General features: G+C 33.5%; 12 protein-coding genes across 12 annotated transcripts; 8 read left to right on the plus strand and 4 right to left on the minus strand.

Annotated features, from left to right (window-relative positions):
- Window positions 1-2,359: 2,359 nt before the first annotated feature.
- On the plus strand, window positions 2,360-3,896 carry BX664DRAFT_334300 (glucosamine-6-phosphate isomerase 1). Its single transcript, XM_051545686.1, has 6 exons — window positions 2,360-2,467; window positions 2,543-2,729; window positions 2,798-3,133; window positions 3,214-3,267; window positions 3,356-3,479; window positions 3,555-3,896. The coding sequence occupies exons 1-6, from the start codon at window positions 2,419-2,421 to the stop codon at window positions 3,777-3,779; spliced, it is 975 nt and encodes a 324-aa protein (XP_051400793.1). The 5' UTR covers window positions 2,360-2,418; the 3' UTR covers window positions 3,780-3,896.
- On the plus strand, window positions 3,897-5,141 carry BX664DRAFT_334301 (uncharacterized protein). The gene is made up of 5 exons (XM_051545687.1): window positions 3,897-3,959; window positions 4,029-4,372; window positions 4,443-4,644; window positions 4,715-4,797; window positions 4,887-5,141. Exons 2-5 carry the CDS (start codon window positions 4,165-4,167, stop codon window positions 4,988-4,990), a joined length of 597 nt encoding a protein of 198 aa, XP_051400794.1. The 5' UTR covers window positions 3,897-3,959; window positions 4,029-4,164; the 3' UTR covers window positions 4,991-5,141.
- A 1,070-nt stretch (window positions 5,142-6,211) lies between these two features.
- Window positions 6,212-6,901, plus strand: BX664DRAFT_334303 (60S ribosomal protein L38). The gene is made up of 4 exons (XM_051545688.1): window positions 6,212-6,230; window positions 6,419-6,479; window positions 6,539-6,661; window positions 6,756-6,901. The coding sequence occupies exons 1-4, from the start codon at window positions 6,228-6,230 to the stop codon at window positions 6,776-6,778; spliced, it is 210 nt and encodes a 69-aa protein (XP_051400795.1). The 5' UTR covers window positions 6,212-6,227; the 3' UTR covers window positions 6,779-6,901.
- On the minus strand, window positions 6,881-9,923 carry BX664DRAFT_386354 (uncharacterized protein). Its single transcript, XM_051549318.1, has 6 exons — window positions 8,756-9,923; window positions 8,419-8,671; window positions 8,249-8,344; window positions 7,958-8,197; window positions 7,792-7,897; window positions 6,881-7,732 (listed from the first exon to the last, which is right to left on the minus strand). The coding sequence occupies exons 1-6, from the start codon at window positions 9,911-9,913 to the stop codon at window positions 7,081-7,083; spliced, it is 2,505 nt and encodes an 834-aa protein (XP_051400796.1). The 5' UTR covers window positions 9,914-9,923; the 3' UTR covers window positions 6,881-7,080.
- Window positions 9,924-10,148: 225 nt separating this feature from the next.
- On the plus strand, window positions 10,149-11,349 carry BX664DRAFT_281299 (uncharacterized protein). Its single transcript, XM_051541516.1, has 3 exons — window positions 10,149-10,244; window positions 10,309-10,529; window positions 10,584-11,349. Exons 1-3 carry the CDS (start codon window positions 10,184-10,186, stop codon window positions 11,016-11,018), a joined length of 717 nt encoding a protein of 238 aa, XP_051400797.1. The 5' UTR covers window positions 10,149-10,183; the 3' UTR covers window positions 11,019-11,349.
- A 10-nt stretch (window positions 11,350-11,359) lies between these two features.
- Window positions 11,360-12,105, plus strand: BX664DRAFT_334309 (uncharacterized protein). The gene is made up of 3 exons (XM_051545689.1): window positions 11,360-11,514; window positions 11,574-11,714; window positions 11,787-12,105. Exons 1-3 carry the CDS (start codon window positions 11,422-11,424, stop codon window positions 11,922-11,924), a joined length of 372 nt encoding a protein of 123 aa, XP_051400798.1. The 5' UTR covers window positions 11,360-11,421; the 3' UTR covers window positions 11,925-12,105.
- Window positions 12,106-12,214: 109 nt separating this feature from the next.
- Window positions 12,215-14,447, minus strand: BX664DRAFT_365718 (biotin-protein ligase; the record flags this gene model as incomplete). The annotated part of the gene is made up of 5 exons (XM_051548488.1): window positions 12,215-12,392; window positions 12,482-12,686; window positions 12,797-13,081; window positions 13,218-13,249; window positions 13,345-14,447. The coding sequence occupies 5 exons, from the start codon at window positions 14,445-14,447 to the stop codon at window positions 12,215-12,217; spliced, it is 1,803 nt and encodes a 600-aa protein (XP_051400799.1).
- A 1,349-nt stretch (window positions 14,448-15,796) lies between these two features.
- On the plus strand, window positions 15,797-18,727 carry BX664DRAFT_334313 (5-methyltetrahydropteroyltriglutamate-homocysteine S-methyltransferase). Its single transcript, XM_051545690.1, has 5 exons — window positions 15,797-17,482; window positions 17,561-17,998; window positions 18,056-18,157; window positions 18,230-18,350; window positions 18,447-18,727. Exons 1-5 carry the CDS (start codon window positions 15,904-15,906, stop codon window positions 18,517-18,519), a joined length of 2,313 nt encoding a protein of 770 aa, XP_051400800.1. The 5' UTR covers window positions 15,797-15,903; the 3' UTR covers window positions 18,520-18,727.
- A 1,037-nt stretch (window positions 18,728-19,764) lies between these two features.
- BX664DRAFT_334316 (uncharacterized protein) lies at window positions 19,765-21,408 on the plus strand. The gene is made up of 4 exons (XM_051545691.1): window positions 19,765-20,082; window positions 20,153-20,550; window positions 20,654-20,956; window positions 21,015-21,408. The coding sequence occupies exons 1-4, from the start codon at window positions 20,043-20,045 to the stop codon at window positions 21,045-21,047; spliced, it is 774 nt and encodes a 257-aa protein (XP_051400801.1). The 5' UTR covers window positions 19,765-20,042; the 3' UTR covers window positions 21,048-21,408.
- Window positions 21,409-21,609: 201 nt separating this feature from the next.
- On the minus strand, window positions 21,610-22,042 carry BX664DRAFT_334319 (uncharacterized protein; the record flags this gene model as incomplete). The annotated part of the gene is made up of 1 exon (XM_051545692.1): window positions 21,610-22,042. The coding sequence occupies exon 1, from the start codon at window positions 21,812-21,814 to the stop codon at window positions 21,611-21,613; it is 204 nt and encodes a 67-aa protein (XP_051400802.1). The 5' UTR covers window positions 21,815-22,042.
- BX664DRAFT_386360 (uncharacterized protein) lies at window positions 21,613-25,555 on the minus strand. Its single transcript, XM_051549319.1, has 4 exons — window positions 25,386-25,555; window positions 23,532-25,327; window positions 22,164-23,456; window positions 21,613-22,110 (listed from the first exon to the last, which is right to left on the minus strand). The coding sequence occupies exons 2-4, from the start codon at window positions 25,314-25,316 to the stop codon at window positions 21,841-21,843; spliced, it is 3,348 nt and encodes a 1,115-aa protein (XP_051400803.1). The 5' UTR covers window positions 25,317-25,327; window positions 25,386-25,555; the 3' UTR covers window positions 21,613-21,840.
- A 245-nt stretch (window positions 25,556-25,800) lies between these two features.
- On the plus strand, window positions 25,801-27,400 carry BX664DRAFT_145709 (uncharacterized protein). Its single transcript, XM_051539875.1, has 7 exons — window positions 25,801-25,996; window positions 26,108-26,221; window positions 26,289-26,322; window positions 26,407-26,591; window positions 26,668-26,886; window positions 26,934-27,061; window positions 27,133-27,400. Exons 1-7 carry the CDS (start codon window positions 25,882-25,884, stop codon window positions 27,289-27,291), a joined length of 954 nt encoding a protein of 317 aa, XP_051400804.1. The 5' UTR covers window positions 25,801-25,881; the 3' UTR covers window positions 27,292-27,400.
- The last annotated feature ends 509 nt before the right edge of the window (window positions 27,401-27,909 follow it).

Below are 27,909 nucleotides of genomic sequence, written 5' to 3' on the forward strand. Positions count from 1 at the left end.
ATGATATTGCTGGAATACTGGAATCTTCCGTTGGAGCTATTGATTCTTCTGTCGATACTGGTTCTTGTAGTTGTTCCGGTTGTAATTGTTCTGGTTGTAATTGTTCTGGTTGTAGTTGTTCTGGTTGTAGTTGTTCTGGTTGTAATTGTTCTGGTTGTAGTTGTTCTGGTTGCTGTTGTTCTGGTTGCTGTTGTTCTGGTTGCTGTTGTTCTGGTTGCTGTTGTTCTGGTTGCTGTTGTTCTGGTTGCTGTTGTTCTGGTTGCTGTTGTTCTGGTTGTAATTGTTCTGGTTGTAATTGTTCTGGTTGTAATTGTTCTGGTTGTAATTGTTCTGGTTGTTGTTGTTCTGGTTGTAATTGTTCTGGATGTAGTTGTTCTGGTTGTAGTTGTTCTGGTTGTAGTTGTTCTGGTTGTAGTTGTTCTGGTTGTTGTTGGGATGGCTGTGAAACATCCATACTTTCCCCTTCTTCTCTTTCAACTTGCTGCTGTTGTAATGACGGTGAGGTTGGAGTAGTGAGTGTTGGAGTAATTACAGCACTGGTGCCAGGCTTTTCTTCTTCTTTTTCTTCTTCTTGAGATTTTATTTCAGGACCCTGTTCTTCATCATACGTCGTCTCCATATCAGTTGAAATAATATGTTGTCGCTTATTATTGATATGTTCAGTATCTTCAGTTTCCGAGGTATCTGACCGACTTCGTTTCATTGATTTTGCTTGTGCATATGCTGCTAGGTCTTCCGTCATCCATCTTGTGCTGGCAATCGATGTTGTCAAATAACGTTCAGCGTTTCGTCTAAATTCATCATGTCTGGGATGTTTTTCATCATCAGTTGTCAATTGGAACCATTCCTTGCATACAATTTCCATCATCCATTCACATCCATTGAGAGGCTGTTTTGAAGGTATAAAGAAAGAATTCTTGAGACATACACGGGCTATATCGCGATTACGCCAAGGACAGTAAGTTCGATGTTCGTTGATGGGGTGGAATGTACTTTGAAGACATGCAGATCGGGTGGAACGAGTAGGCGTTGAATCGTTTTGTTTAGAGGGTTGGTCATTGAGCTGAAGATAATTCGGTACAAAAGCGTGTCGGAAACAGCATAAGCATTTCAGTAGTCGTTGATTGTGTTTCTCAAAATGGTGCCAGCCAAACATTGGTAATAAGTAAGCGGTTTCTTGTATATTTGTCAATTTTTGTGGTGGATAGCCAAACACATCAATATTTTCAATTGCTTTGATAACACGATGAATCATTCGCATTTGTGAAGCATCCTATAATACAAAAATGAAACGATCAGAAAACTATTATTATCAAACTTGAATAAAATTTCACAAAACTTACGTATGGATTGTCGACCAATGGTAATTCATTTTGCCATTGTTGAAAGAGTTTTCCTTGTGATTCCAATAAACTATATGCATCAGAAGTGGTAACCAAAGGGAAAGCGCATACAGAGACTAAATATGATGAATAACACGAAGATCACGAAACATAATAGTTCAAATGAGCACAATATTAAATAAGTATGATAGTTCTTTTCTTTTTCTTACCATGACAAGAATTTGTTCGCCAGAAACATGATTCAGAGTGGTTCTTGTTGAGAAAAATAGGGTAAAGAGAATAAATGCGTTTGACAGAGGTAAATTCGGGATTCACACCGGTGAGATTGGGTACATCTAACAATGCAGAACAATTCTTGCAAGAAAGACGAAAGATTTCCGAGTTGGCAATAATATGACGTTCATGAGTATCTGACCAACCATGCATGGCACATTGATCAGGACTGATGGGAGTAATATTGGTAATAAAAGGTGCAGAGTAAGTTGATAACCGTTCTAAATATCGTTCTCGTCCTGTATAAGTTTGATCTCTTGAAAGACTTTGTTCCTTAAGTAATTGTCGTTGACTATGTAGATTCATTAAAAAAAGAAAAAAAGTATGTTAGTAAAAGAAAAAGTGATGAATAAGGAATAATTTACAGTATGAGATCGTCTTTTTCTTGTTTCCAAGCTTGGTATTCTTCAGGGTGTACGTATGGTGGTAAGTCAAATTGTTTTCTTGAAGCTTCCATTAATTGATTTAGTTCTTCTGCAATGGCAGTACTTGATTCCACTGAGGGAAGTAAGTTGTCAGTCATGATGCGTTGGTAAGCGTGAAGGTGGGATATAAAGAGAAGAAATAGAAAAAGAAAAAAAAAAAAAGAAAAAGAAAAATGAAGACGGTGTTTAAAAATTAGCCTCCTGGTGATATTGTACAGCTAAATGTCAGGTGCACCTTCTTCTTTTCTTTTCCTTAAAAAAAAAAAAAGTGGTGTATGCTTTTTTTTCTTTTTTTTTTTTCTTTATACTTTTGTTCCCCACGGTTTTCTTTTTCTTATTTATTCTTCAACAAAGAAAGTCTATCTATATAGAATACTATGCGACTTGTTATTCGACAAGATTATGATGAAGTATCTGATTGGGTTGGTAAGTTATATATTTTATTTACTTTTAAAGAGAAACGCGTTTCTAATTATTATTATTATCATTATTATTTATTAGCTCATTATATTAAGGAACGTATCATACAATTTCAACCTACCAAAGAACGACCTTTTGTTTTAGGTTTACCAAGTGGATCTTCACCTGTAGGTTGTTATCAAAGATTAGCCAACTTTTGTAAAACTGGTCAACTCTCCTTCAAACACGTCGTAACATTTAGTATGGATGAATATGTTGGACTACCACGGTAAAATAATAGTAATAATATATAATATATAATAATGTATTTATTATATATTTTATTTATAATGATAGTGAACATAGCCAATCTTATTATAGTTTTCTATGGAAACATTTATATCAACACTTGGACATTTTACCAGAAAATATCAACATATTGGATGGAAATGCAAAAGATTTGGATGAAGAATGTCGTCGTTATGAAGCTGCTATTGTGAAATTAGGTGGTATCGAATTATTTGTGGGTGGTATTGGACCTGATGGACATATTGCTTTCAATGAACCTGGTTCCTCTTTAACTTCTCGTACTAGGGTCAAAACTCTTGCTTATGAAACAATTATAGCAAATTCTCGATTCTTTGATGGTGATGTTTCTAAAGTTCCCAAATTGGCTTTGACTGTTGGTGTCGCGTAGGTGAGAAGAGAAGGGGAAATACATTGAAAGTATACATATCTGCATTAATCTATTCATGCATTTTTACTTTTTTTAGGACAGTCATGGATGCTCGAGAAGTATGTATTATCATAGTGGGTGCTCATAAAAGGTAAAAATCCATTTTATTTATTTATTTATTTATATATTTATTTATTTAAGAATACTAATCAGAATTTTATTATATATCTGATATATAGTGTAGCTTTGGCCAAATGTGTAGAAGAAGGTGTGAATCATATGTGTACAGTAAGTGCTATTCAATTACATCCTAAAGGATTGATTGTATGTGATGAAGACACTACTTTGGAACTCCATGTTAAGGTAATGAACAAAAATGGAAATCAAGGGGTATAAAGGAGAAAAAACTTATATTTTCTTTTTTTTTTTTTTTGTTAGACGGTCAAATACTTCAAATCAATTGAACACGTGCATCAATCACTGATTGGTACAGAAAATCTCTCACTTCAAGGACAAGTGTTATCAGCCAAAGCGTCCACTCGACGATGGGATAATGACAATGAATCTGATCGACTTACTTCTCCTTCTTCCAAGTCTAATGGGAACAATGATGATATTGAACAGCGACCAAGCAAGAAAAAAAAAGGAAATATAATAGGTTGATTTTTTTTTTATGATAACGTAGTTCTCACGTTTATTTTTATTTTTATTTTTTTATTTATTCTTCTTCAATTTCTATTTTCCTCCCTCTTTTTTTTTTCTTTAATAATAAACAAACAACTCTTCTTCTTTCTTTGTGTTATATATCTTTATTTTATCTTTCTTGGGCGTTGATCAGTCAAGGTAATAATACTATACTTTTTCTTATTATAACTTCTAACTTGTTTCTTTATTCTACTTCTTCTATGATAGCGCCCATCAATTGCAAAGCAGCACTGGACAAGTTCATTGTACTTCTTCTTTATTCTTCCAATTCTATTCTTTCCAAACCAATAAAAAGGAAAAAGCAGTTTTATTCTCTCTCTCCTTTTATTTGTACTTGGAATATATGAAAACTATGCTTAGTACCGATACCGAAAAGTTACCTTCTATACCTCTACAGTTCGTGTCCAATCCACAACCAACCACTCTTTTGACACCAACTCATTTGATGAATAAGGCCATCTCCAATAAGACCTCTACTGACACTATTAGTGAACCAACATACTTTCATCCTCCAAGTATTGATATTGTTACTGTTTCCAAGCGTAGTAAAGGTAACAACGTTTCTTTACAAGAATTATTTTTCTAACACTTTATTATTATTATTATTATCTTGTGATATAGGGGATATATGTCACTATCTATTTGGTACAACCTTGGATCATTCAGTGGATCATATCTTAGTATTTGCAATAACAAATAAACAAATCCTTCTCAACCTTCAAGCTTTTGTTCATCAAAACACTATTTTTATGATGTTTCCTGATCAACCATCGGATGATGATGGTGGTATGCTTACTTGGCCATCCACTCAATTTCAATCATGGTATATCAATCCTATTTTCTATACGTGTTTATTCATCCATGCTTTTTTTTTTTTTTTTTTTTTTTTTTAGTTTCACTAGTTTGATCGAAATTCTTGAAGAAAAGACTGGATGTCAATATTTTACCATAGCAATCAATAAGAATCAGAATGCAGGTAATAATATCCCTCTCTCTCTCTCTTTTTTTTTTCCCTTCTTCTCATTATTATTTCATCATCTGCCCATTTCTCACTATTTGTTACAGTGGATACTGTTTTACGCGCTTTTTATTATATAGGATTTCAAATAGTCAAACCTTCCGTCTATGGTCAGTCTGCGGATTACATACTTGTTGGTTATGAATTGTAGTTTCCCTTCAACCCTCTTTATTTTAGTTTTTCTCGTATCAAAATAGTTATGCAAATCTTTATTATCATTTTTCCCCCCTCTCCTAGTCTATACCAATAAACATAGTCTTCAATAATAATAAAAAAAAATATCAACCATATGTCAATCAAAATACATATTGTAAATCCAAGGTTTTTTTTATTTATTTTTATTTTTTAAAAATCATTAAAACTATTCTAACATACTAATCATAAAGACCTAACAAAAGTAAGCAAATAAAAGACTTATTAGCTTTCATGATTGGTTCGTTTTATTGAATAACAGATCATCCTTTTGTTTCGTTGTTGATCGTTCAGGCTCATTAAATCAGTATATATTTTTTGAAATCAACACGACTTGATTAAGACGTTAAATGTTTTAATCCTTACGATCATCAACGATAACAAAAAAGATGATGATGATTTTTGTTTTAAACTTACCAACTAGCCTTGTCAAGAATAAAATAAAAATAAAAGGAAGAAGAAATGTTGTAAAAAAAAAAAAAACTTTTTTTCCACCCTTCTTATAGACAAATGGTACGGTGGCTGATGCAATATCCGATTGCGAGTCCGTTTTTTGTATGTCACACTTCGGATGCTCAATTCGTTTAGAAGAAGTAGGTTGCATGATGTCGCATACAAACCATATGTGATAACGGATGATGGTTGGGTTGATATACGATGATGGATTATGATCCAGGTATATAATAATAATGATAAAATATGACTTTATTAGGGAAGAATATAAATAAATATACGAACACTAAAAAAATATAATCTAGCCAAGAAGATACGTTTTACATGATTGATGTTGTAGGCATAATCCACTGTCAAGCCATTCTATCGTATGTTCATCTCCATTTTTAACCCACCGTATATTCATCTAGTCTATTCATAATAATAATAATAATAATAATAATAAAGGGAAAGGTCATCAATATAGAATAGTAAATAAGAACTATATAAATGCATAGATACATAGTTTAATTCATTCTTGACATTACTATTGTCGGAAAGTCCCAATGGAAGGAAAGAATAGGAAGAAAGAGAATTGAATTAGTGTTTTATATGCAAAAGAGACTTTTTTTGTGGGCATGAACATCCAAAAAAAAAAAAAAAGAGAGCGGACATTCAAACCTATACCAACAGGGAAAATATACTCGAGCCCAATCTGTAAATTTTGTTTTCTCTCTTCCTCTTTGCATCTAATATCGTTCATCATGGTAAGTTTGATGATGATTTTCCTTTTATGATAGGGAAGAGAATTTTTCTTTTTTTCTTTATTAATGTAGAATCGATCGTTACGAAAAGATAATTTGTGGATGGATGGATGGATGGATGGATGGACAGAAAGAAAGAAAAATGAATGTATGATGAATGGATTTTAACTCAATTCTTTTTTCTAATGTAGCCCAAGCAGGTTCTGGACATTAAGCAATTCCTTGAAATCACCCGTAGAAAGGACGCCAAGTGTAAGTAGACAACATTATTGATTCAATCATATGATATTCATTTTTTTTTTTATGAATAGCTACTCTCGTCAAGAAGAACGGTGACAAATACAAGTTCAAGGTCAGATGCTCTCGCTACTTGTACACCCTCGTCGTCAACGACAAGCAAAAGGCCACCAAGCTTAGACAATCTCTTCCCCCTGGTAAGCCAATATTACTTTTGCTATCTCTCTCTATATATATATATGTGATACAGATCATCAAAACTTACTCTTCTTCTTTTTTTTTTTGTCATAGCTCTCCTTGTCAAGGATATCTAAAGGAACCTACTTGTCTCATTCTTATCAATGTGTTATTCGATCTTTTTTTTGATTTGTTATATACAACATGATGTTATCTGCTGTTTGAATAAAAGAAAAAAGTATTGATTCCACAAAACTTGATTGTTTATTGTATTTTCTTTTTTTTTTTTTGGACTAGACTGTTGTGTATCAAAAAGATATAGATATGTATGAGTATATATAAAAATGTGAGTGTATATATTGAATTGGGAAAGGGGAAGCATAAATGAATATAAATACTGTTTATATGGGGGAATCACTATCTGGAAAGAAATATTATTCTAATCATCATCAAAGAAAGGATCCAAATCATGGTTGCTATCTTCGGCGTCGATATCATCTAGTATTGTTTGAGCAGTTGTTGTATCTTTGGATGATTTTCGAGTGACATGATCAGACACATCAAACATGACTTGATTAACTGGAGGAGAGGGATCATCCTTTTGAGGTAACAATGGAGGTGAATCATGAGTGATGGTAGATGCTGTGAATGTATGTTTTGTATTGGTTGATAAAGTCGTTTCTTGTTGTTGTTGTTGTGATGTAGAGTTGCTACGAAAAACATTCAAATTCCATTTTGGATCGTCGACACTGCTTGATCGCATAAATGACATGATACCGCGTTTCTTATTGTTGGAGAGAGAATCTGAGCCTTGAGATGATGATGAATTGGCTGTTGTATGTGCATAATCAGTTGCTTCAGGAACTACTAAGGGACTGGCTTGACGACGTCTTTCACTATCGGCATGTGCTTGTAATGTGGAATCAGAGAAGATGTCGTCATAATGCTTGATCATATCATAGGTTAGATGAGTTGGTACCCGACTTGTCAATGTCACCAAAGATTCTTGTTTGCTTCGTATCACAACAGATCCTAGCGACTGACAAATGGCTGTTATTGTTTCATCAGGTATATTGTTGTCCTTGACATATCTTGTCATATAAAGGATTATGAGTCATGGAAGAAAGGAGGATTTATCTTTTATAATTACCTGCTGACATGCTGCATAATCAACTTGAGAGTTTCAAAATGAGGGGCTGGTAGACTAGCTATCAAATTGCTAACAGGTAATCGAAGCAGACTTGTATCTTGACCATCTAAATGATATAAACACAAAATCAATATCATATTCTGCAATCCTATATGGATGTACTTACTGTTACCATAAAGAGCATATGCAGCATCATATAACTCAAAGGTAAAAAGACACTGAGGGAGTTCCAATAAGTAGAGCCTTAATAGAGCAACCAACAACCCAGGTTCCTGCTGAAGTAAAAGATCCATAGTGACACGATCACTTGAAATATTGATATCTGTACGAAGGCTATGAACTTGATCCAGGGGAATTGGGGTAGACCATAATGATTTTTTGATTTCAGCATCCATATCTTTTGAACCTAAAGAATAAAGTCAGTTTATATATATTATATGATGATTATTCTTATTACCTTGTTCAATAGCATCCAATAATCGTCTAATAAATATAGGAACATTATCTGAACCATGTTTTGCCAATTCTGATAATGGTACACCGAATATTTGATCTATAAAAGAGAAAGAGTAAATTTGTCGTTGATTAAAGATCTATTTTTTTTTTTATTTATTTATTTTGATTTACCGTGAGCAACGCCGTGATAATAATTTTCATATAAGATGGCTTTTGGAGAAAATCCAGCTACATAGTATTGTTGAACAATATATTGAATATCTTGATCAGGCTTGAGAGATTCTTGATTAGCTACTAATTCTTCAATCATTGACTTGTCCACGGGTAAAGAGGTTGATAAACATGAGGTGTATTCAGTAAAGGCACGTTTGATGGTATTTATCCGGTTGATTTCCACTTGTTCCATTTCAGCAAAATGAGCAAACTTTTTTTTTTTTTTAAAAAAAAAAAAAAAAGTTGATATGAGAATAAGCATGGATTGTTTTTCATTATATATGAACACACTTACCAAAGATTCTTCAATAACGGTTCGCATCTGATCCACTCTTTTGATTGCTGTTCTATAAGCTTCATCGGCACGTTCGGCTTCGCTTCTTGCCTTTTTATGAACTTCTTCACCGGTGATGGAAGATGTTGTTGATGTTGATTTCCGATCGAAAAGACCACCCAAAGTCAATGTACTGACACCGTTAGTCACTGATACACTGTTGTTGTCATCATCCATTGTTTTAGAAGCCACAATACCACGCCATTGATAAAAGGAAGTAGGAGAAGCAATGAACTTGTTTCCACGTTGTCCAATCAAACGAAGAGCACCATAGGGTTGAATTAATTGTTGACCAATGACATCAGCCATCGCAGGAGAATCTTTGCATTGAGCCAAATGTTGCTGAAGCCAAATAGCGATACTTTCACCAGTTGAAGTATTTGAATACTTGCCAAGGATAGGAACACGATGATCTTGCATTGGAATGGAAGCATGCATATCTTGAATTAATTGATCATATTCTGATTTTGATAGGACCTGATTACCAAGTTGAATGGATTCACTGTTTGTTGAAGGAAGAGATGTTGTATTATCATTATTATTTATACTATCATCACTAGTTTGTTCTGATAAAGTTGTAGGTGAAACTGGAGGAATAGTATTGGATACATTCTGGAGAGCTTGTTCTTCGGCTTGGTTAGCATCACGACATTTACGATGATACAGTTGTTTTGCGCGTTCAGCTTCTTTGACTAAACCATCAAGTTGACGAATAGAAGATTCCATGGCTTGTTTGCTTGTAGAGATATGTCGTTTATATTCCTGTTGAAATTGAACTAATGGGTCCAATACAGTTGTTCGAAGAGAGTTTGTCATAGTATTATGTTGTTGACTTTGTTGAATATTTGTTTGCTTGAGTAAGTGAAAACAACTTTTGAGAGTAGCACCATCGTCAGCATCAAAACCAGAGGCTTGAAAGGGTCTTGTATTTGCCAAACGAATTGCATATTGTTCTTCACACGCAATACGATCCTTGAAAAACTGGATGACTTCATCGTTCTCTACTTTACTTTGGTTCAGTTTCTTATGTAGTACTTGAAAACCAGTTGTAAAATCAGGTAACGTTTGTTCTGGTTGTTTCTGTGACCAAAAGGAAGTTTCAAAGTGAAAAGAAGACATGACTTGAAGTAAAAGAAAAAAAAAAAAAAAAAAAAAAAAAAGGTGAAAAAAAAAATCAGGCTGAGTGAAGAAAACTGTATACAAGAAAAAAAAAAAAAAAAAGTTACACGAATTTCCTTACCTGGAGTTTCTCGACTTACACTTCTTTTAAATATTTTTCTTTTTCCTCTCTTTTCTTTTTCTTTTTCTTTTTTTTATTTCTTTTTCCTTTTTCTTTTTTTCTTTTTTTTTTTTTATTTAACTTAACCTTATATATATATTTTATAGAATATGTCTGACCCTATTGCTCCTCATTCTGCTCCTATTGCTGCCTACATGAGTGTACATCAAGGTAAAACATATTTATATATATTATTATAAAGTGTTCTTTATTAATGGTTATTATTTATGATTAGCTACCAATTTGGCTTATGTTAGATATTTTGGTAAAATTGATAATGCTACTTCTGCTACTTTTCAAAGTCTTGATTCTCAAGGTTTCCATGTATCATATACTTTACCCGATAACTCTTCCAGTCAAGTATATATCAAATTCAAAACTCCTCTGACTAAGCGAGAAGATATCCGACCAGTTTTAGAAGATATGGCAAAAGAAGCCGAAACTGCTTTAGGTTTAGTAAGTAAATATATATATATATATATATATAATTAACAAAGTTATTATAAATAGCCTAGTTCATTAGTTGGTCCTCCTCCAGTTGCTGCTATTGCCAAAGCTTTATATGCTCAAACTACTGATATTTATACTCCTCCTACTCCATCTGTTCCTTTGGATGCTTTTTATCCTGTATCTGTATCTGAAGCTTTAAGATTTGGTGTTTTCCTTGGTTTCTTTGCTCTCTTTGGTTATGCCTCTGATACTCAACTACCTCGTTTATTACAACCCATCCGTCAATCTATTATCTCTCCTATCATCTCTAAAAAGATATTCAAGGCAGTAGTCTATATCCATCTTGCTGAAGCATCTCTGGCTTTCTTTATGTGTCTTCGTCGTGGATGGTATGGTCCTTCTAATATCCTCAAATGGACTGCAAGTACTTTTTTCTTTGGTTTCAACTCTATGCGTTTACTTCGAAAACATGCAAAAGACGTTCAAGGTATTTAGATTTATAATTTATATTATTGTATTGTCCTTTCTTTTTTTTAAAAAAAAAATAAAGAAAAGTTGTATGAAATACAATGATGTCTTTTATCTAGATGAATTGTATCGTAATTTGTTCCATGTTGAGAAATTGGATGAAACTGGATGATTGTTTAAAAGTTATGGTGATTCTGTACAATGATATTGCCCATAAATGGAAGTGTGCCTGTTGAGTGGGAACCGACAAGCGGGTTGTCAAAATGCCAGAAAAAAAAAGAACCCTTACTGAAAAATAAATATCTTTTTCCTGTTCTTTTTTTTTTTTCCTTTTCTTTTTTTTTTTTTTTTTTTTTTTTTTTTTTTTTTTTTTTTTTTACCTTTGTTGATCATTTTTGTGTAGACATTGAAATCATCCAATATTGTTTCAATGTCGTTTTTCAACTGGTTTTCAAAATCTTCTTCAACCTCTTCTACACCCAATGCTGACGATATTGTTAAAAAGGATGTTTGTTATCATATAGTAAGTGTTTTGGTTTAAATCAATTATGAGTTGTATTGATGATTCGTTCTGTTCCATAGGAAGGTTTTTTAGCATGTTCTTACTTCCATACTGCCACTGAGGCCGCCGATCGACTTGCAGCCAAATATCCTAATGTCAAGATAGATGTCAGTGCTTATCCTCGACAGCAATGGCCTGAACGATCTTTGGAATTACAAAAAGTATGGAAACAACAAAGGACAAATATCTGATGATATCTAATACACTTCTTTTTCTCTTTCCTGTTTGAATAGGAATTTGATACAACACACCGAACTTCTCCTTTTATCTATGAAGGATGTAGTGCAGGAAATCAAAAGGTGGTAGGTGGCTATACCGATTTTGCCAAACTGATTAAGACCAACTATCAAATGATTGTGCCTATGGATTAAGAAACTTACAATGGAGATGTCGATGTTGGTTTAGAATAATAGTAGACATAGAAGAACATTGTCATTCCACAATATATCTTATATTCTATTTAGACTGTAGCGATAGTAGAAGTAGTAATATTATAGATCCTCTCTTTTTTCTTATTGTATATATATATATATCAACTGTACAAATAATAACAATAATAATAAAAAAAAAAAGCTTTAACCACTGTCATCGTCACTACCAAAATCATATTCGTTTGTATCGTCTTTTTATTTCAAAATAAAACAAAGCTATAAATTAACATCTACGATTTTTTGATAATAAGACCCTTCAACATATCGAAGCTATTTCCATCAGGTTGTAAAACATATCGTTGATTGCTATTGTCTGCATTCACCACTTCCAACATGCCATAGTCGGTAGTAATACCAATGATTCTTGCTCGTACATTATCATGTGTTGTCAAAGTCACCAACTTGTCACTATGTTATTGGAAAATAACAAAAAAAAAAAAAAAGTTCATCAACATGGATGGTTTCGTTATTCTTTTATCCCTCTTTTCCATTAATACCTATGTAACCATCGCTTATAGTAGATATCCAAAAACCAGGATCCCATGCCTTCTTCACAGAATTGATTGTAAAATCGTTCAAAGGTTACTAGGATACCGGCTAATACATCTTCAGGAGTCAATCTTGCTAAGGATGGATTATGTTCCGATATCACATCATTGATGGATACGGTAGGTTGACTATTGGATAAGTTGATACCACATCCTGATCATATCGTGGTTTTGTTGTATTTTCCAAAAAAAAAAAAAAAAAAAAAAAAAAAGAGAATGAGTACTTCCTTTGTATTGACTTTTTGGTTTTTTTCATCAACTTACCAATTATCAACAAAAATTCATTTGATACAAAACTAGAATTCACTAATAATCCACCAACTTTTTTCAAACCTTGACCTGGTACATCAGCATAAATATCATTGGGCCACTTCAAACGTAAAGGAACTTGCTCATAGCCAGGACGACTTCGGATACTTTCCACTACAGCAAGGGCAATGATATATTGAATGAAAACAACAGGTGCATGTGAAAGTTGAAGACTGTGTCGAACTTCCAAACTGAATTGTAATGCACCTGATTGAGATACCCAAGAGTTTCGACCTCGACCTATAAAATGTATGTATATATAAATCCTTTTGTTAGAATTATACTCTTTCCAGTTATCATCCTGATCACTATCTTTTTTTTTTTAGATTTTTCATACCTCGACCAGCAATTTGATTTGTAGCAAGACACACAAGACCAGAAGGAAATGCTTGAGAAAATGAATAATTTCTATTCACACACACCCAACAAAAAAAAAAAAAAAAAAAGAAAAGTGTTCAAGTAAGTGATTCGTTTTTTTCAGTCATTATTTTCCTGTCATTTACTTGTCCAAAACTGTTTGTGTACTAGTAATCACTTCCGAATAAAGCATAGCATTTCCAAAATGATACCAATTTCCACCACCCCATTCCTTTGTTCGATGTTGTTTAAGAGAAGAAAAGTAAGCGCCAATGTCAAAGAATGGTGTCATAGTTGATGATGGATATTGTGCCTTCTCTTGTTCAGTAATAGTTGAAGAAGGATGATGAATCATTAGTGAAATTGTATCATTGGTATTATCCAAAGCAGCTGTAGTGTTGGAGACAGATAGTTTTTCCCATTTGGCATTCAAGTCGTTCAAAAGAATATCTTCATCGTCCTTATTGTTTTTGTCGTTATTGTTGTTGTCAGACCAAGGAGTGAGATAAAATTGATTGCTGGCATCTTTGATCACCCGACCTTTTGCTAGTTCAAGTAAATTTGAAGTAATAGTATCCGTCAATGCACGAGTCATACCACAGAGATAGATGGGTGTGAGTTGGAGTGATGTCGCTGTCATGTCAGATATAGTGTTGTTTGGCGTAACGTTCAGTCCTAAGAAGCTAAATTGTTTTCGTAAAAAGTCAAGACAAGAAACTCGACTCTCTTTGAGTATTGCAATCAGTTGTTCACTATTATCCGCTTCCTCCAAACCTGGTGTCGTTGTCACATCATATTCAGGATGTACAGCCGATAATAATGCTAATCCATTTCCCACTTTACACATCACCACTGCTGCTGCTGCTGCTGCTGTTGTTGTTGTTGTTTTTTCATCATCATCTTTGTTATTGGAATAAGTTGCTACCACTGTCACTTCAGGATATTGTTCAGGATTGACGAAGAAACCACCTCCATTGTAAAACATTGCAATTGTATTTTGTTGTTGATTCCCTATATGAATATGAACTGCACGTGCACCTTTGTTGCTATTGTAGACAAAACCAGGATACATTGTACCGCGACATTGACCAGGATAGAATCCAAGTTCCCTAGGTCCTTTGACTTCCATTGGTGTTCCCACTTCAAACGCGATATCCGAGGATGCATAGTAAGCACCGGCACATAATCCAAGATAACGTCCACCACCATAAACATAGTTTTTGACACGTTGATTGATATCTCCATTCATATCTTTGCAATATGGCATATCACGTCCTCCAGGTATTACAAATAATGAGCAACTATCTTCCCAGGGTTCCGTACGTAAGGTATTGGCATCTACCTTGATGATATCATAGGCATGTCCAAGTAAAGTTTTCAATGTTGTATATGTTTGTTGAATAGCATTAGGTGCGGCACCTTCCCCAGTATAGATAAGTATATTCATCAATCAAAGAAAGAAAGGAAAAAAAAAAAAAAGTGTGCAAAAGAAAAAAAAGACTTCGGAGCCACCTTTTTTTTTTTTTTTTTTTTTTTCTTTTGACACCACCTACATGGGTTAAATATTTATGCGACTGGTGAGGCCTTCCCCTTCAATTGCCCAGTTTTCCACTATTTTTTTTTTCTTGAATAGAATTTAGTAAAGCGGCTAGTACATATTTTAAAACTGATGGTAATGATTACAATGATGTTGATCTCTATGACGACAGTGAACGATAGACAATTTATTGATGAAAATCTTGTTATTTAGTAAAAAAAAAAAAAAAAAAAAAAAAAAAAAAAAAAAAAAAAAAGGACTGATGATGGGTGAATAGGGAGATATGTGATGACAGATGATGATGGATGGTGTTGTGATTTTAAGAGATGATTAGACGATAATACTGTATGATAGTATGATGGGTAATGGATGATCGTTTTTAACAGGAAGAAAAGTCGATAATAACTACTAAAAAAGTAATCCCACAAATAGGAGTTGTATCATTCAGAAAAGTAGATACAGTTTGAAGTGTCACACAGAGGTTTTGTCATACTTGGCGATCATGATGCTATATAAGTAGAATGGAAGAATAAAATAGTTTGATTGCGGACCGTCAATCTAATATTCATTTCATCTATAAATCCAACTTACAAAAAGAAATGACTGGTGGTGAGCTTGAAAAAAGCATCTTGGTTGTCAAAAATCTAAAAATGGTGAAATGATATCTGATTTAAGATCTCTTTTTTTTTTATTTATTTATTATTATTATTACCGGAATCACTCTTTATTTTTTCTTTTTTTTTAAAACAAATGAGCAGATGTAATGTAGATATGTTTTTTTTTTTTGTGTCATTAAACATATTCGATATTAGAAATGAATAATCTATTTGTAAACATGAATATATAAAGTAACTTGTTTATTAATTGTGAATAAAACATATAAATATGCAAAACACCCAGAATATTCAAGCATCAAAAGAACAAGTGATCTTAAAATCTTATTGGCTGAAATGCAAAATCAGAGATGCTGGGCTACGACTAAAATCAATCCTTCATTCTCATTGGTTTAAATATTAGCATAACAGAATCTCATCTTTTTTTTCTCTTTAGTGCTACTTTTTTTTTTTTTATATAAAACCCTTTCATTTTTCTTTTTGTTTCTTTTCTTTCTTCTTCTTTATTATTTTCTCTACTTTATTTTTTTTTAATTCTTTTATATTAAATAAATATGGTTACTGCCACTAATCTTGGTTTCCCCTACGTCGGATCTGAACGTCAACTTAAGAAACTTGTTGAATCCTACTGGTCTGGAAAGATTACTGAACAAGCTTTACGTGAAGGTTACTCCAAGATTCAAGAATCTCACTGGAAAGTACAACAAGAAAAGGGTCTTCAACATATTCCTTCTGGTGAATTCACTCTTTATGACAGAACTTTGGACACCATCCAAATGCTTGGTGCCATTCCTCAACGTTACCAAAACATTAGTAATCCTCTTGATCAATTCTTCGCCATGGGTCGTGGTTTACAACGTGCTGCTACTGAAACAACTGCCAAGGTGGATGTTCCTTCTATGGAAATGAAGAAATGGTTCGATACCAACTACCATTTTATTGTGCCCGAACTTGAACAAGATCAAACTTTCCAATTGGAAGCTAATCCTCGTGTGGTGGAACAATTCAAGGCTGCTAAGGCTCTTAACATTCATACTCGTCCTGTTCTTGTTGGTCCTGTTACCTTTTTACGTTTGGCCAAAGCTGCTAAAGGTGTCCAAGAATTTGATACTTTGACCTTATTGCCCAAGGTGTTACCTCTCTATGTACAAGTTCTTAATCAATTGAAGGAAGCTGGTGCTGATTGGGTTCAAATTGATGAACCTATTTTGATTTTGGATTTGGAAGATAAGGTCAATGCTGCTTTGGAAACTGCTTACAAGACTATCAATGCTGAAACTTCTATTAAGACTTTGGTTGCTGCTTACTTTGGTCGTGTTGAAAAGAATATCTTGTCTGTGAAGGATCATGTTGATGCTATTCATTTGGATCTTGTACGTGCACCTGAAGAATTGGATACTATTTTGCCTTTGTTGAACAAGAATCAAGTTTTGTCTGTTGGTGTAGTGGATGGTCGTAACATCTGGATCAATAACTTGGAAAAATCTATCGCTTTAGTTAAAAAGGCCGTTGATGCTCTTGGTCAAGATCGTGTCTTTGTTGCTCCCTCTTGTTCTTTGGCTCACTCTCCTTACTCTACCTCCTTTGAAACCAAGATCAAGGAAAAGAATCCTGAATTGTACAGCTGGTTGTCCTTCTCTGTTGAAAAATGTGCTGAAATCGTGACCATTGCCAAGGCTGTGAACGGTGAAGATGTCAAGACCGAATTGGATGCCAATGCTGCTGCTGTCGAAAGTCGTCGTACTTCTCCTCAAACTGTCAACCCTACTGTCCGTGATCGTGTGGCAAAGATCCCTGCTGAAGCTTGGAAGCGTCCTTCTCCCTTCAACACTCGTCGTGAAGCTCAAGTGAAGAAACTCAAGTTACCTCTCTTCCCTACTACCACCATTGGTTCTTTCCCTCAAACCAAGGAAATCCGTGTGGCTCGTCAACAATTCAACAAGGGTACTTTGTCTCAAGCTGATTACGATGCTTACATCAAGTCTCAAATGAAACAAATGGTTGAAGCTCAAGAAAAATTGGATCTTGATGTCCTTGTCCATGGTGAACCTGAACGTAACGATATGGTTGAACACTTTGGTCATTTGCTTCATGGTTATGACTTTAGTGCTAATGGTTGGGTTTGCAGTTATGGTAAGTGAAGGATAACAAACATTCTGAAGTTAGATGGATGGTACTGATTTTTTTTTTTTTTTGCTATTTGTACGTTAGGTTCTCGTTGTGTCAAGCCTCCTATTATCTTTGGTGATGTTTCCCGTCGTCAACCTATGACCATTGATGAAATCAAATATGCTCAATCTTTGACTAGCCGTCCTATGAAGGGCATGTTGACCGGTCCTGTTACCATGATGAAGTGGTCTTTTGTTCGTGATGATATCCCAGCCAATGAACTCTGTGCTCAAGTTGGTTTGGCTCTTCGTGATGAAGTCGTTGATTTGGAAGCTGCTGGTATTCCTTGTATTCAAGTCGATGAACCTGCTATTCGTGAAGGTTTACCTATTCGTCGTGCTGATTGGGATGCTTATCTTGAATGGTCTGTCGGCTGTTTCCGTTTGTCTACCTCTGGTGTACGTGATGAAACTCAAATTCACACCCATATGTGTTACTCTGACTTTAATGATATCTTTGATGCTATTGCTGCTATGGATGGTAAGTTAAAAATGGATAGAAGTGGTATATATATATTTATTTTATTTTATTTTATAGCTGATGTTATCACCATCGAAAACTCCAAATCAGATGAAAAGTTGCTCAAGATCTTTGAATCCAAGAAATATCCTAATGAAATTGGTCCTGGTCTTTATGACAGTAAGTAGAAAAAAAAAAAAAAAAAGGAAGACAAAAATACATGTATTTATTTATTATTATTTTTTTTTCTAGTCCACTCTCCTCGTGTTCCTTCCGTTGAAGAAATGAAGCAACGTTTCGCCGATATGCTCAAGTACATTCCTCCTCATTTGTTGTGGGCTAACCCTGATTGTGGTTTGAAGTCTCGTCAATGGTAAATAAAAAAAAAATTATACATAAAAGAAAATCTATGAAGAAAATAGATGATGATGAATTGACCATTGATTTTTTTTTTATTTTATTTGAATAGGCCTGAAACCAATGCTGCTCTTGCCAACATGGTTGAAGTTGCCAAGTTCTTCCGTGCTCAACATCAAGCTTAGGTTATATATATATTTTCTCTTTTCCCCCCTCTTTAAAAAGTTTATATAGTTCATCCATCAATAGTTAGTTTTTATTCTTCATAATCATACTTACAATTCAACATTTACCCCCCTCAAAAAATTACCTTTTTGTTTCAATTAAAAAAAACTAGCATTCAACATGTACATACAATCACAATTTTTTTTTTGTCTTCTTTATTTGTGCCTCAATAAATAATAATAAAAAAAAATACCTAAAAGGAAATTGGTGACTCTTTCCGTGTGTTACTTTGTTCATTTTCATTTTTCTTTTATCAAGTTTTAATGTAGAATATATACCAAAACGCCACATATCTTCTACTTTATAAAAAAAAGTACAAGGGTTGAAGTTGATTGTGAACGCAAGGAATAAGTCTTCTTCTACATGTCCCGCCTCCTTTAACTATATATGGAAACTAAGGGGCTCTAGCGATTGAATTTGAGATACTGTGAAGGTTTAAAGAGGAGAATCTATTTGTGACCTGATGGTCCTTTTTGGAACCTATTACCATTATTACCAAGTTGTGGGTCACGTTTTTTTTTTTTAAAAAAAAAGAAAAAGTAAACATATAACTAGATGAAGGTTGCATAAATCTTTTTATATTTCTTACATCTCATGTAATTGATACCCTATTTACAATCATCATTCCTTTTTTTTCATTCTGTCATAGGTTAGTACTGTTGGTTACCTTTGATACTATTAAATCCTGTACATACTTTTAAATCCTATACAATGATAATAATAATGATGGACGATGAGAGACTCCTTTAGGATATTCTATCTCTTTTTTTTTTGGAGTATCAATTTCCAAAAATTGAGGACTGGATCCAATTCAGGCGGAGAGGAAAGATGAGAGACAGGCTATTTTGGTAGCATGCAGTCAATAGTATCGATTGTTTTAGCAAGATAAAACTGTTGGAAAAGTTTCGAACTAAAACTTTTTCTTTTTTTCTTTTCATAAGAAGATAGATGCCAAGAAAAAAAAAAAACGTATCATCATTTATCATAAAAAAAAAAAAAATAGTAAGATCCCTATTTTCGGTTCACTTATCGGATATACTTTGCCGTATTTTCCTGGCTGACATATAAAAAAAAAAAAGTTCATTGCGCACGGTAATTACAATCTCTTTAGTTAGTATCAGTTAGAATGCTTTCAACCATGATGTTGCTTGTTAAGAGGGGTTTGAAATCTATATAGTGATCGAAAGGGAACCTTTTTTTTTTTTAAAAAAAAAAAAAGCAATAGCTGGACTATAAAAATGATAATAAAAGATTTTCCTATCACAAACACATCTCTTTTCCTTTTTCTTTTTTTATTTCCAACTTTTTCTTTCTGTGTGTCAATCCGGGGGTTTACTTTTTTATTATTATCTATTTATTTATCATATCATGAATAATAATAATAATTCATCACCCCCACCTCTACCTCCACATCATAATTATCCATATAATCCATATATACAACCATCTCCAACATCAACTGCTATATCACAATATTCTATTGATGATGAAAAATATCATCATCCGACTGGTAGAGGAAGCAAGTAAAAAAAAAAAAAAAAAATTAGTTCTTAAACTATTTTTAACTTACTAATTATGATCTTTACCATTTAGATGCAAGGCCATCAGCACGAGGTTTATCAAGATTGCAACAAGACATTGAATCGACTTACTCCAGCGAAAAACATGTACAACGACGACGGACGGCATTGAAGGACCGGCACTGTTGTATTCGGTGTTGTTGTTGTGCCTGTTTTCCTAAATGGGCTCGATATGTTATCTGGACTTTTATCATTGCCATCCTTATTGTCATCATCATCATTGGTTCCATCTTTGCTACATTTAAAATGCCCACGTTTGGATTTGTTGGTTTGGCCGATAGTAATTCATCCACTTTGTCCACTTCGAATTTCCAGGTCAATGATGGTCGATTCAACTTTAATTTTGGTCTACGCATCAATGTTTACAATCCAAATATCTTTCCTTTACATTTTTCAAATATGAATGCAACGGTAAAAAAAAAAAAAAAAAGTTTAGTAATGGGATGACAAAAAAAAAAAAGACTTTTTTTCTATTATGTATTCACCTTCCTTATTTGGTGGACCTTTTGGTTAGGCTTATTACCCATCCGATAACAATCCAGACATCAAAACACTCATTGGAGGTGGATTCTTACAAAGTCAATGGATTCCTAAACAAACCAATTTGACATTTACTTATCCTTTCCAAATTGAATACGATCCTTCTCTTGATGCTGATCAAAGTGTGTTGAATAGTTTGACAGACAAGTGTGGCCTGACTGGGAATCCAGCTCAAGATCTTTCCATTGATTACACCATTGAACTTGCCGCTTCAGCTTTATTTGTTACTCTACATCCTACCATTGCTTCTTCTGCTCAATTCCCATGTCCTCTCAATGTAAGTTGAAATCGCTTTATAGGATGACGGAACTAATATTTTTTTTTTTTTTTTTTAGTCTGAAATGCTTCAAGGTGATACCTCTGGATAAAATATTGATGAATGAATTTTTGAATAGATAGATATATAGAAATGTAAATTTATTTTTTTTTTTTTTACTATTATTATTTTGTATTCTTCATTTTTTCCTGTTGTGCTCATCATCAGATACCCCCCCCTCCTCATTTGAAATGACAAAAATAAAAAACAAACAAACAATTACTGCTATTTTTTTACCATGAGTAGATAACATCCTCCATCACCATCACTACAATGTAGACCAAAGCATGATGGGTACATAAACATGACCGACAGAAAAAGGGGGGATGATCATACAACTCGCCACTGTTGACATATGTTAAAGACTTCCCATCTATGTGTATTCTAAAAAAAAGGGTCATCTTTCCCAAAATGGTTATCATTTCAGTTCCCGTGATCATCCATAAAAAGTAAAGTGATCTAAATCCATACAAAAAAAGGCTCTTTAGAAAAAAAAAAAAAAAAAAAAGGAGAGAGAGTATGAAATGAAAAGAATCAAATACACAACTATGTCATATTTTTTTTTGATATGAATGAATTGATTTTATTTGAATGAATAAACAAAAAAAAAAACATTTATGAAAAAAAAACAAGAGACAGGAAAACAAGGGAGCAATGAGTAGGGAGAAAACAAACAAGGGGGGGAGAGGAGTGTGAATGAAAGAGAATGTCATTGAGAAAATAAACTATGAGTGAATGTAAAGTGCAGAAGTGAGATATGGAACAAAATAATAATATATAATAATAATAATAATAAAAAAAAAGAGAGAATGAGGGCATCAATCTAATGTATAAAGGAACCTATTTCAATAACGACTTGTACTTTGTCTACGATTTCTTGATTGATTAGCTGTCATAGGTCTTGCTAAGGGTACATCATCATCCTCTTCATCATCTTCTTCCTTCAATGGTTGATTGTGGTTGATCATGCCATAATTGCCATTGACGGACCATGGTTGCATCATCATAGGATTCATCATCATTGGATTCATCATCATTGTGTTCATCATCATGGGATTCATCATCATTGTGTTCATCATCATTGGATTCATCATATAAGGATTGTTCATCATCATCTATATATAAAAAGATAAGAATCATATTTATCTGAATTTTTTTTTTTTTTTACCTGTTGTTGAAGTAATTGTTGTTGATATAAAAGTTGATCTTGGAATTGTTGTTGTTGTGAAGATGTTGACATAGTTGTAGAGAAACGATTCTTTTCTTTTTCACGTTTTTCATCCTCTAATTGAGAAATCATGCCAACTAGGCCAGATCGAGGTTCTGAGGGTTTGGTTTCCATATGCACAAGAGGTTGACCTGGCATCATTCTTTGGTAATCATCTGCACCACCGTACATGCTGCCACCACTACCTCCTATACCACTATACATGCTTCCACCACTACTTCCTACGCCATTATACATGCTTCCACCTTGACGATACATGGCAATCCTTGGATCAATACCTCCTCCAACATTTCCATTCATAGATGCTGTTTCCATAGAGGAGCGATATGATTGTTGTTGTTGTTGTTGAGGTTTATATTCATAAGAAGCTATCCTTGGATCAGTTCCCATTAAAGAGCCAGTTTCCCATAATGATTGTTGTTCATGAAGCTGCTGTTGTTGTTGTTGCTGTTGTTGCTGTTGCATATAATCAATTTTATGCACAAGACCCATAGATGATGATCGTCTTTGCTGTCTTGATAATGATGTGGCGGTGGATGTTGATTTCATAGGTTGCGGTGGCACGACAGATTGTCGTTTCATTTTTCCATGAAGTTGTTGTTGATACTGTTGCTGTAAACTGTTGCCGCTTGTGCTTGTATTACTACTGCTACTACCCTCACTGTTGGTTGCCGCACTTGATCGATTGGAGAATGTGGTGGATGGTGTTGTTGCTGCTGTTGAAGAAGATAACATGGTGGTAGAGAGTGGTCGCCCAGAAGATGAGAATGAACTTGATGATGTAGATATCTTCATCTTTCCCAATGCTTCTATATATCCATGTCCATCGTTTTCATCATCATGGTTATTATCAGAATCTTCATCGTCACTTGGTAATTGTGCCACTGACATTCTTTTTGAAATAGGTATTTTGTTGTCAATCACTACTGGTCTTGTTGGTACATCATCGATATTAGTCGCGGCTGTAGGTAAAGGCGAAGCTGTATGTACTGGTGATAGAGATTGTGAATTAATATTAGTGAGAGATGTCATGCTATTGTTGGATGAAGTTGTTGTTGGCATAGGTTCGGTACCAAATGTTGAAAGAAGATTTTTTGCAAAGTCCATCATATTATCGCCATTCTTGTTCTGATACTCATCATCCGCAACAGATAATATTTTTGTGGATTCCTTTGATGGATGTACAGAAGTAATTGGTGAAGGTGTACTTGGTTCCGTTGCTGATTGTAGTTCCTAACATAATAAAAAAAAATAGTTGAATCAATAAATATATGTCATCCATCCTTTTTTTTTTCTTCTTTTCTATACCTTATTGCTATTATCATTAAGTGCCATGAATTGAGGAGTAGAGGTGCTAATAAACAGAGAATCGCCATCACTTTGATCATCGTCATCAGATTCTTCAGTATTGTCTTCATCACTGTCATCACTTGCATAAATCATAGGGTGAGATTGAGATATGGACATAACCGAAGCACGATGGGGTATTGAAGCAAGGCTATTGGATTGGGATACCTTATGTTGTTGATTCATGATGTGGTCAGGTGCCATGTTGGATAAAAGAGGAGCACTATTTGCCCGAGGTTTGGAGGCACTGAGAGGCATAGTAGGACATGATGAAGCAGTTTTCAACATTTTTTGAGCCATCACTTTCATAAATGCAGTTTTGCTGTCGAGTAAGGTAACGTTTTGAATAGGTAGATGCATGACATCACTAGATTCCAAAAAGAGTCGAGAATCCGTGTTTGATGTTTCACCAAAATTGAGGGAACTAGGATTGCAAGGATCATCTAATAAGCATGTTGGGCGTCCATATAATTTGAAGACATCAAAAACAGCCATCAACCATTGTACGAGTTCTTTGGTATTGGATGCCATGAGTAAAGTACCAGTTGAATGTTGAGTTGTACCTTGTTCGCCAGATTTGAGATCAGTTGTTGTCATGGTGGTACCTTCTACTTTAAACATAGTCGCCATATCAATGAGCTGAGGAGTTTCAGGATAAAGAGTATATGCTTGAACAATGTTGATCATGGTGTAGGAAGGATATTTGGATTTTTTGGATTGATAGAACAAGAGTTGTCCTTTGCAGGGTACAGATTTCGTCTTTCCAAACAAACGCTTTTCATCCCGTTGATCACATACCACAACCCAGTATTTTTTCCATTCAGTATCACCAGTAAGACGAGCTTGAACAAAGCCTTCCATACGTCGTTTTTGTTGTTGTTGTTGTTTTGTTGAAAGTTGTCGTACATGTTTGTAAATAGGTCTTAAAAGAAGGGATCGTGTGTATATTTCAAATAGTCTTGCACATTCGAAACAGGATAATCGGATGGCGGTAACCCATTGTTGAGCTGCAGATGAAGTACGGGGTTCAGGGCGAATAAGATATTGATTACGTCCGGCTGTATTGAGTATCACCATATCAGTTGTATCCTTCATCAAATTGACAGTTGCATCCATAACATTGATATAATGAGGCAAGATGGTACCAGAAGTGTTATTAAGATCATTCAATTTTCGACCATCCCATAGTGAAAGAATAGGACCAGATAATTCAACGTATAATTTTGACCATTCGTCTTGACATAAAGAACCATCAGAGTTGTATTCGGTACGTTTGAAAACAAAACCTTCTATATAGACTTTTTTTTGATATTGATCATAAAGTCGTTGAAATGAGATCATATCGTCGGGTACAGTATAAAGTGAAGAGACGTTAGCGGGAGCAGGTTTGACAAAGTTTGAAGGTCGTACTGTTGTTGTTGAATGTTCCATGAGATTGAAAATGGATCGAGGACGTCTGTTCGTATTATTAGTTAAGGCAAAATAACTATAAGATCGTGGTTGCATAGATAAAGGTCGATTGTCATCGTCGTCATCGTCGTCTTCATATTGAGTAGTTTTCCATTCTGTTGAATTGAGACCATATTTTTCAGCATAAAGGAGTTGAGATTGTCTTCTTGAAGTAACAGTAGGTTTGTGAATTTGACGGGGACGAGCAGAAGCAGGAGTTTTGACTTGAGATTGATCAGATAAAGAATCCACAGCAGAATGAATACTATTATCCTCAGAATATCTAGTGGAAATCATAGTATTCTTTCCTATAAATTTATAAGTTAGTTTGTTGAATGAAATAAAAAAAAAAAAGTGATTTATTACCAATAAGATATGGAATAAGTCAAATACTAATAGTATACACTTTGGTTCAAAAAGAAGAAAAAAAAGTAGAAAGGAGTGTATCTAAAAATAAAAATATATAAAATAAAAAGAAAAAAAGAAAGAAGAAAAAGAAAAAGAAAAAAAAAAAGTTGAGTTTTTTTGGAACACACACACACACATACATATATATACAATAAATATAGGCTAACTGGAGCCCAAAATAGGGCATTTTGCTAAAAACAATATTATTGCCACACGTGAAGCTCCCTTTTGAATGTAAGATCTCACCCTGTCATTATTCCCTTTTAGAACAATCTCCTCCTTCCTCCCCTTTTGAAAAAAAAAAGAGATTCTCTTTCTTAATGATCAAAGAAGTTTCGGACATTCAATCCTTCCATGGTGCCTTTCTTTTTTATATATATATATTATTCTTTCTTTTTTATCTCATTTGTGTTGTTTTTTTTTTCTTCTTTTCATTCTCCATTTGAATTAATAAATGTATTTACCATGTCAATTTGATATTCTTATTCATTTTCATTCATCCGAACATCCTATATCAAATTATCATTTTACTCACAAAAATAATACTTTGACTTTAGATATTCTTCAAGGTAAAAAAAAAAAAAAAGAATTAAAGTTCTCCCTATAAATAAAAAACCTGACCTTTTATATATATATTTAACTTTTTTTTTGTTCTTTTATTTTATTTTATTTTTTTAAAGGGGAACGTCAAATAACATGGGTGAATTCATATGTTTTTACTCGTTGTACTATTGTTCATGATGTATGTCATGCCATTACTCATTCACGTCACTTACATTCTTTAGTTACAAAAGGTAATAATAATAATCTATGCAATATTATTTTATTTCTCACTCTTTTTTTTTTTATTTGTCTTACAAGGATATAATGCCGCTTTTCTTTTTATGGAATCAAGGTAAATCTTTTTCTTCTTTTTTTTTAAAAAAAATAAATATTATTATTATTATTGCTATTATTTACTTATAATTGTCATTATTAGTTTGGATACTATATCATCATCATCATCTATTATACAACAACACTTAATATTACTTGATACTTACGTCAAACATGAAAATCAGAAACATGTGAACCGACAATCCAATCTTATTATGGAAATATGTTATATTGGTCTTACAGATTTTCAATGTTTTGACCTTTTATCAAATAAAAAATCAATATCAAGTATATGACAAATATAAAACTTTTTGTTTTTTTTTTCTTTGAAATTAATCATCTTTTCTTTTTATTATTATTATAGATGAACAAATACTAAGTTATGGATTAGATCGGTATATGAAACCTTGGACAACAACTTTAGATTTAACTCATATTCTCACAACCGATGACAACATACCCAAGCTTCTGGCTATGAAAATCACTGATCACGTTTCTGTCTCTAGTTATTTATACTACCTTGATTTACAACAACCTTACAACAATACCTTATATCCACTTTCTTCAAGCTTTACTTCTTTAGGTAATTAGCTATAATGATGTATTATCGACTCATTTTTTTTTTTTTAGTGTCATTTTTAGATCAAGTGGAAACAAGAAAAGAAAAGGTTGGATCTAATAATGACTGTGTATTAATCTATTTATTACGGGATTATTTGGTTGGACGACATCATGCTATTATGTTCTTGGATTTGGAGGTAAAAAAAAAAAAAATGTGGTACCAGTTGTCATTACCATATTAGGATCTCTCATTTCACATGTTTAACAGAAACATCCACACGCCACCGATCTTCCAAGCATTGACCAATCTCTTTCTTTGATCCAGCGCCTTTCTTCTATACAAGGATTTACCTCACAAAATCAAATCAATCATTTTACTATACAAATAAATGAACAGCAACTGCATGATGAACAAGAAGTAAAATGATCAAAAAAAAAGAAAGAAAGTTGACTTTATGTTAATCTTCTCAATAACCCTAGCGACATGCTTTTGAAATTCAAGCTCTAGAAGAACGATATCATGAACACCAAATTGCTCAAAAAGTATTAAAAAAGAACATTTACATTTTTTGAAGTTTACAACGTTATTTTTTTTTTTATGGATGATGGTAGGAAAAGTTATCTGTAGCAAACAGCATCAATAAACGCAATGAAAAATTACTCCTTTCCGTATATGAAGCTCAAAAGCAATTGAAGGATCGTTTGGATGAAGAAATGAAGGAACGGAAATATGTGGAGAAAGAATTGACAAGCAGTAGATATCAAAATTTGACATTACAAGAAAAATACCATAGCCTCCAACAAGAACTAACAGAATTGAAATATGGTCGTACCTTGTCTAGTGAAGAATGGAAGCAAAAAGAAATTTATATAAAAAGACTGGAACATTTATTGCAGGAAAAAGAGGCAAGAACCGATAGAAAATATTAGTAAATTTCTAATTTGTTCTTTTTTTTTTTCTCTTGGTTGTAGCAAAATACTAAAAGTTTGGGAAAACTGGCTCAATCGGAAAAGGTAATCGGTAAACTATGTTATACATAGATAT

Source organism: Halteromyces radiatus, assembly GCF_025201355.1.
Source record: "Halteromyces radiatus strain CBS 162.75 chromosome Unknown BX664scaffold_4, whole genome shotgun sequence".
Lineage (NCBI taxonomy): Eukaryota > Fungi > Mucoromycota > Mucoromycetes > Mucorales > Cunninghamellaceae > Halteromyces > Halteromyces radiatus.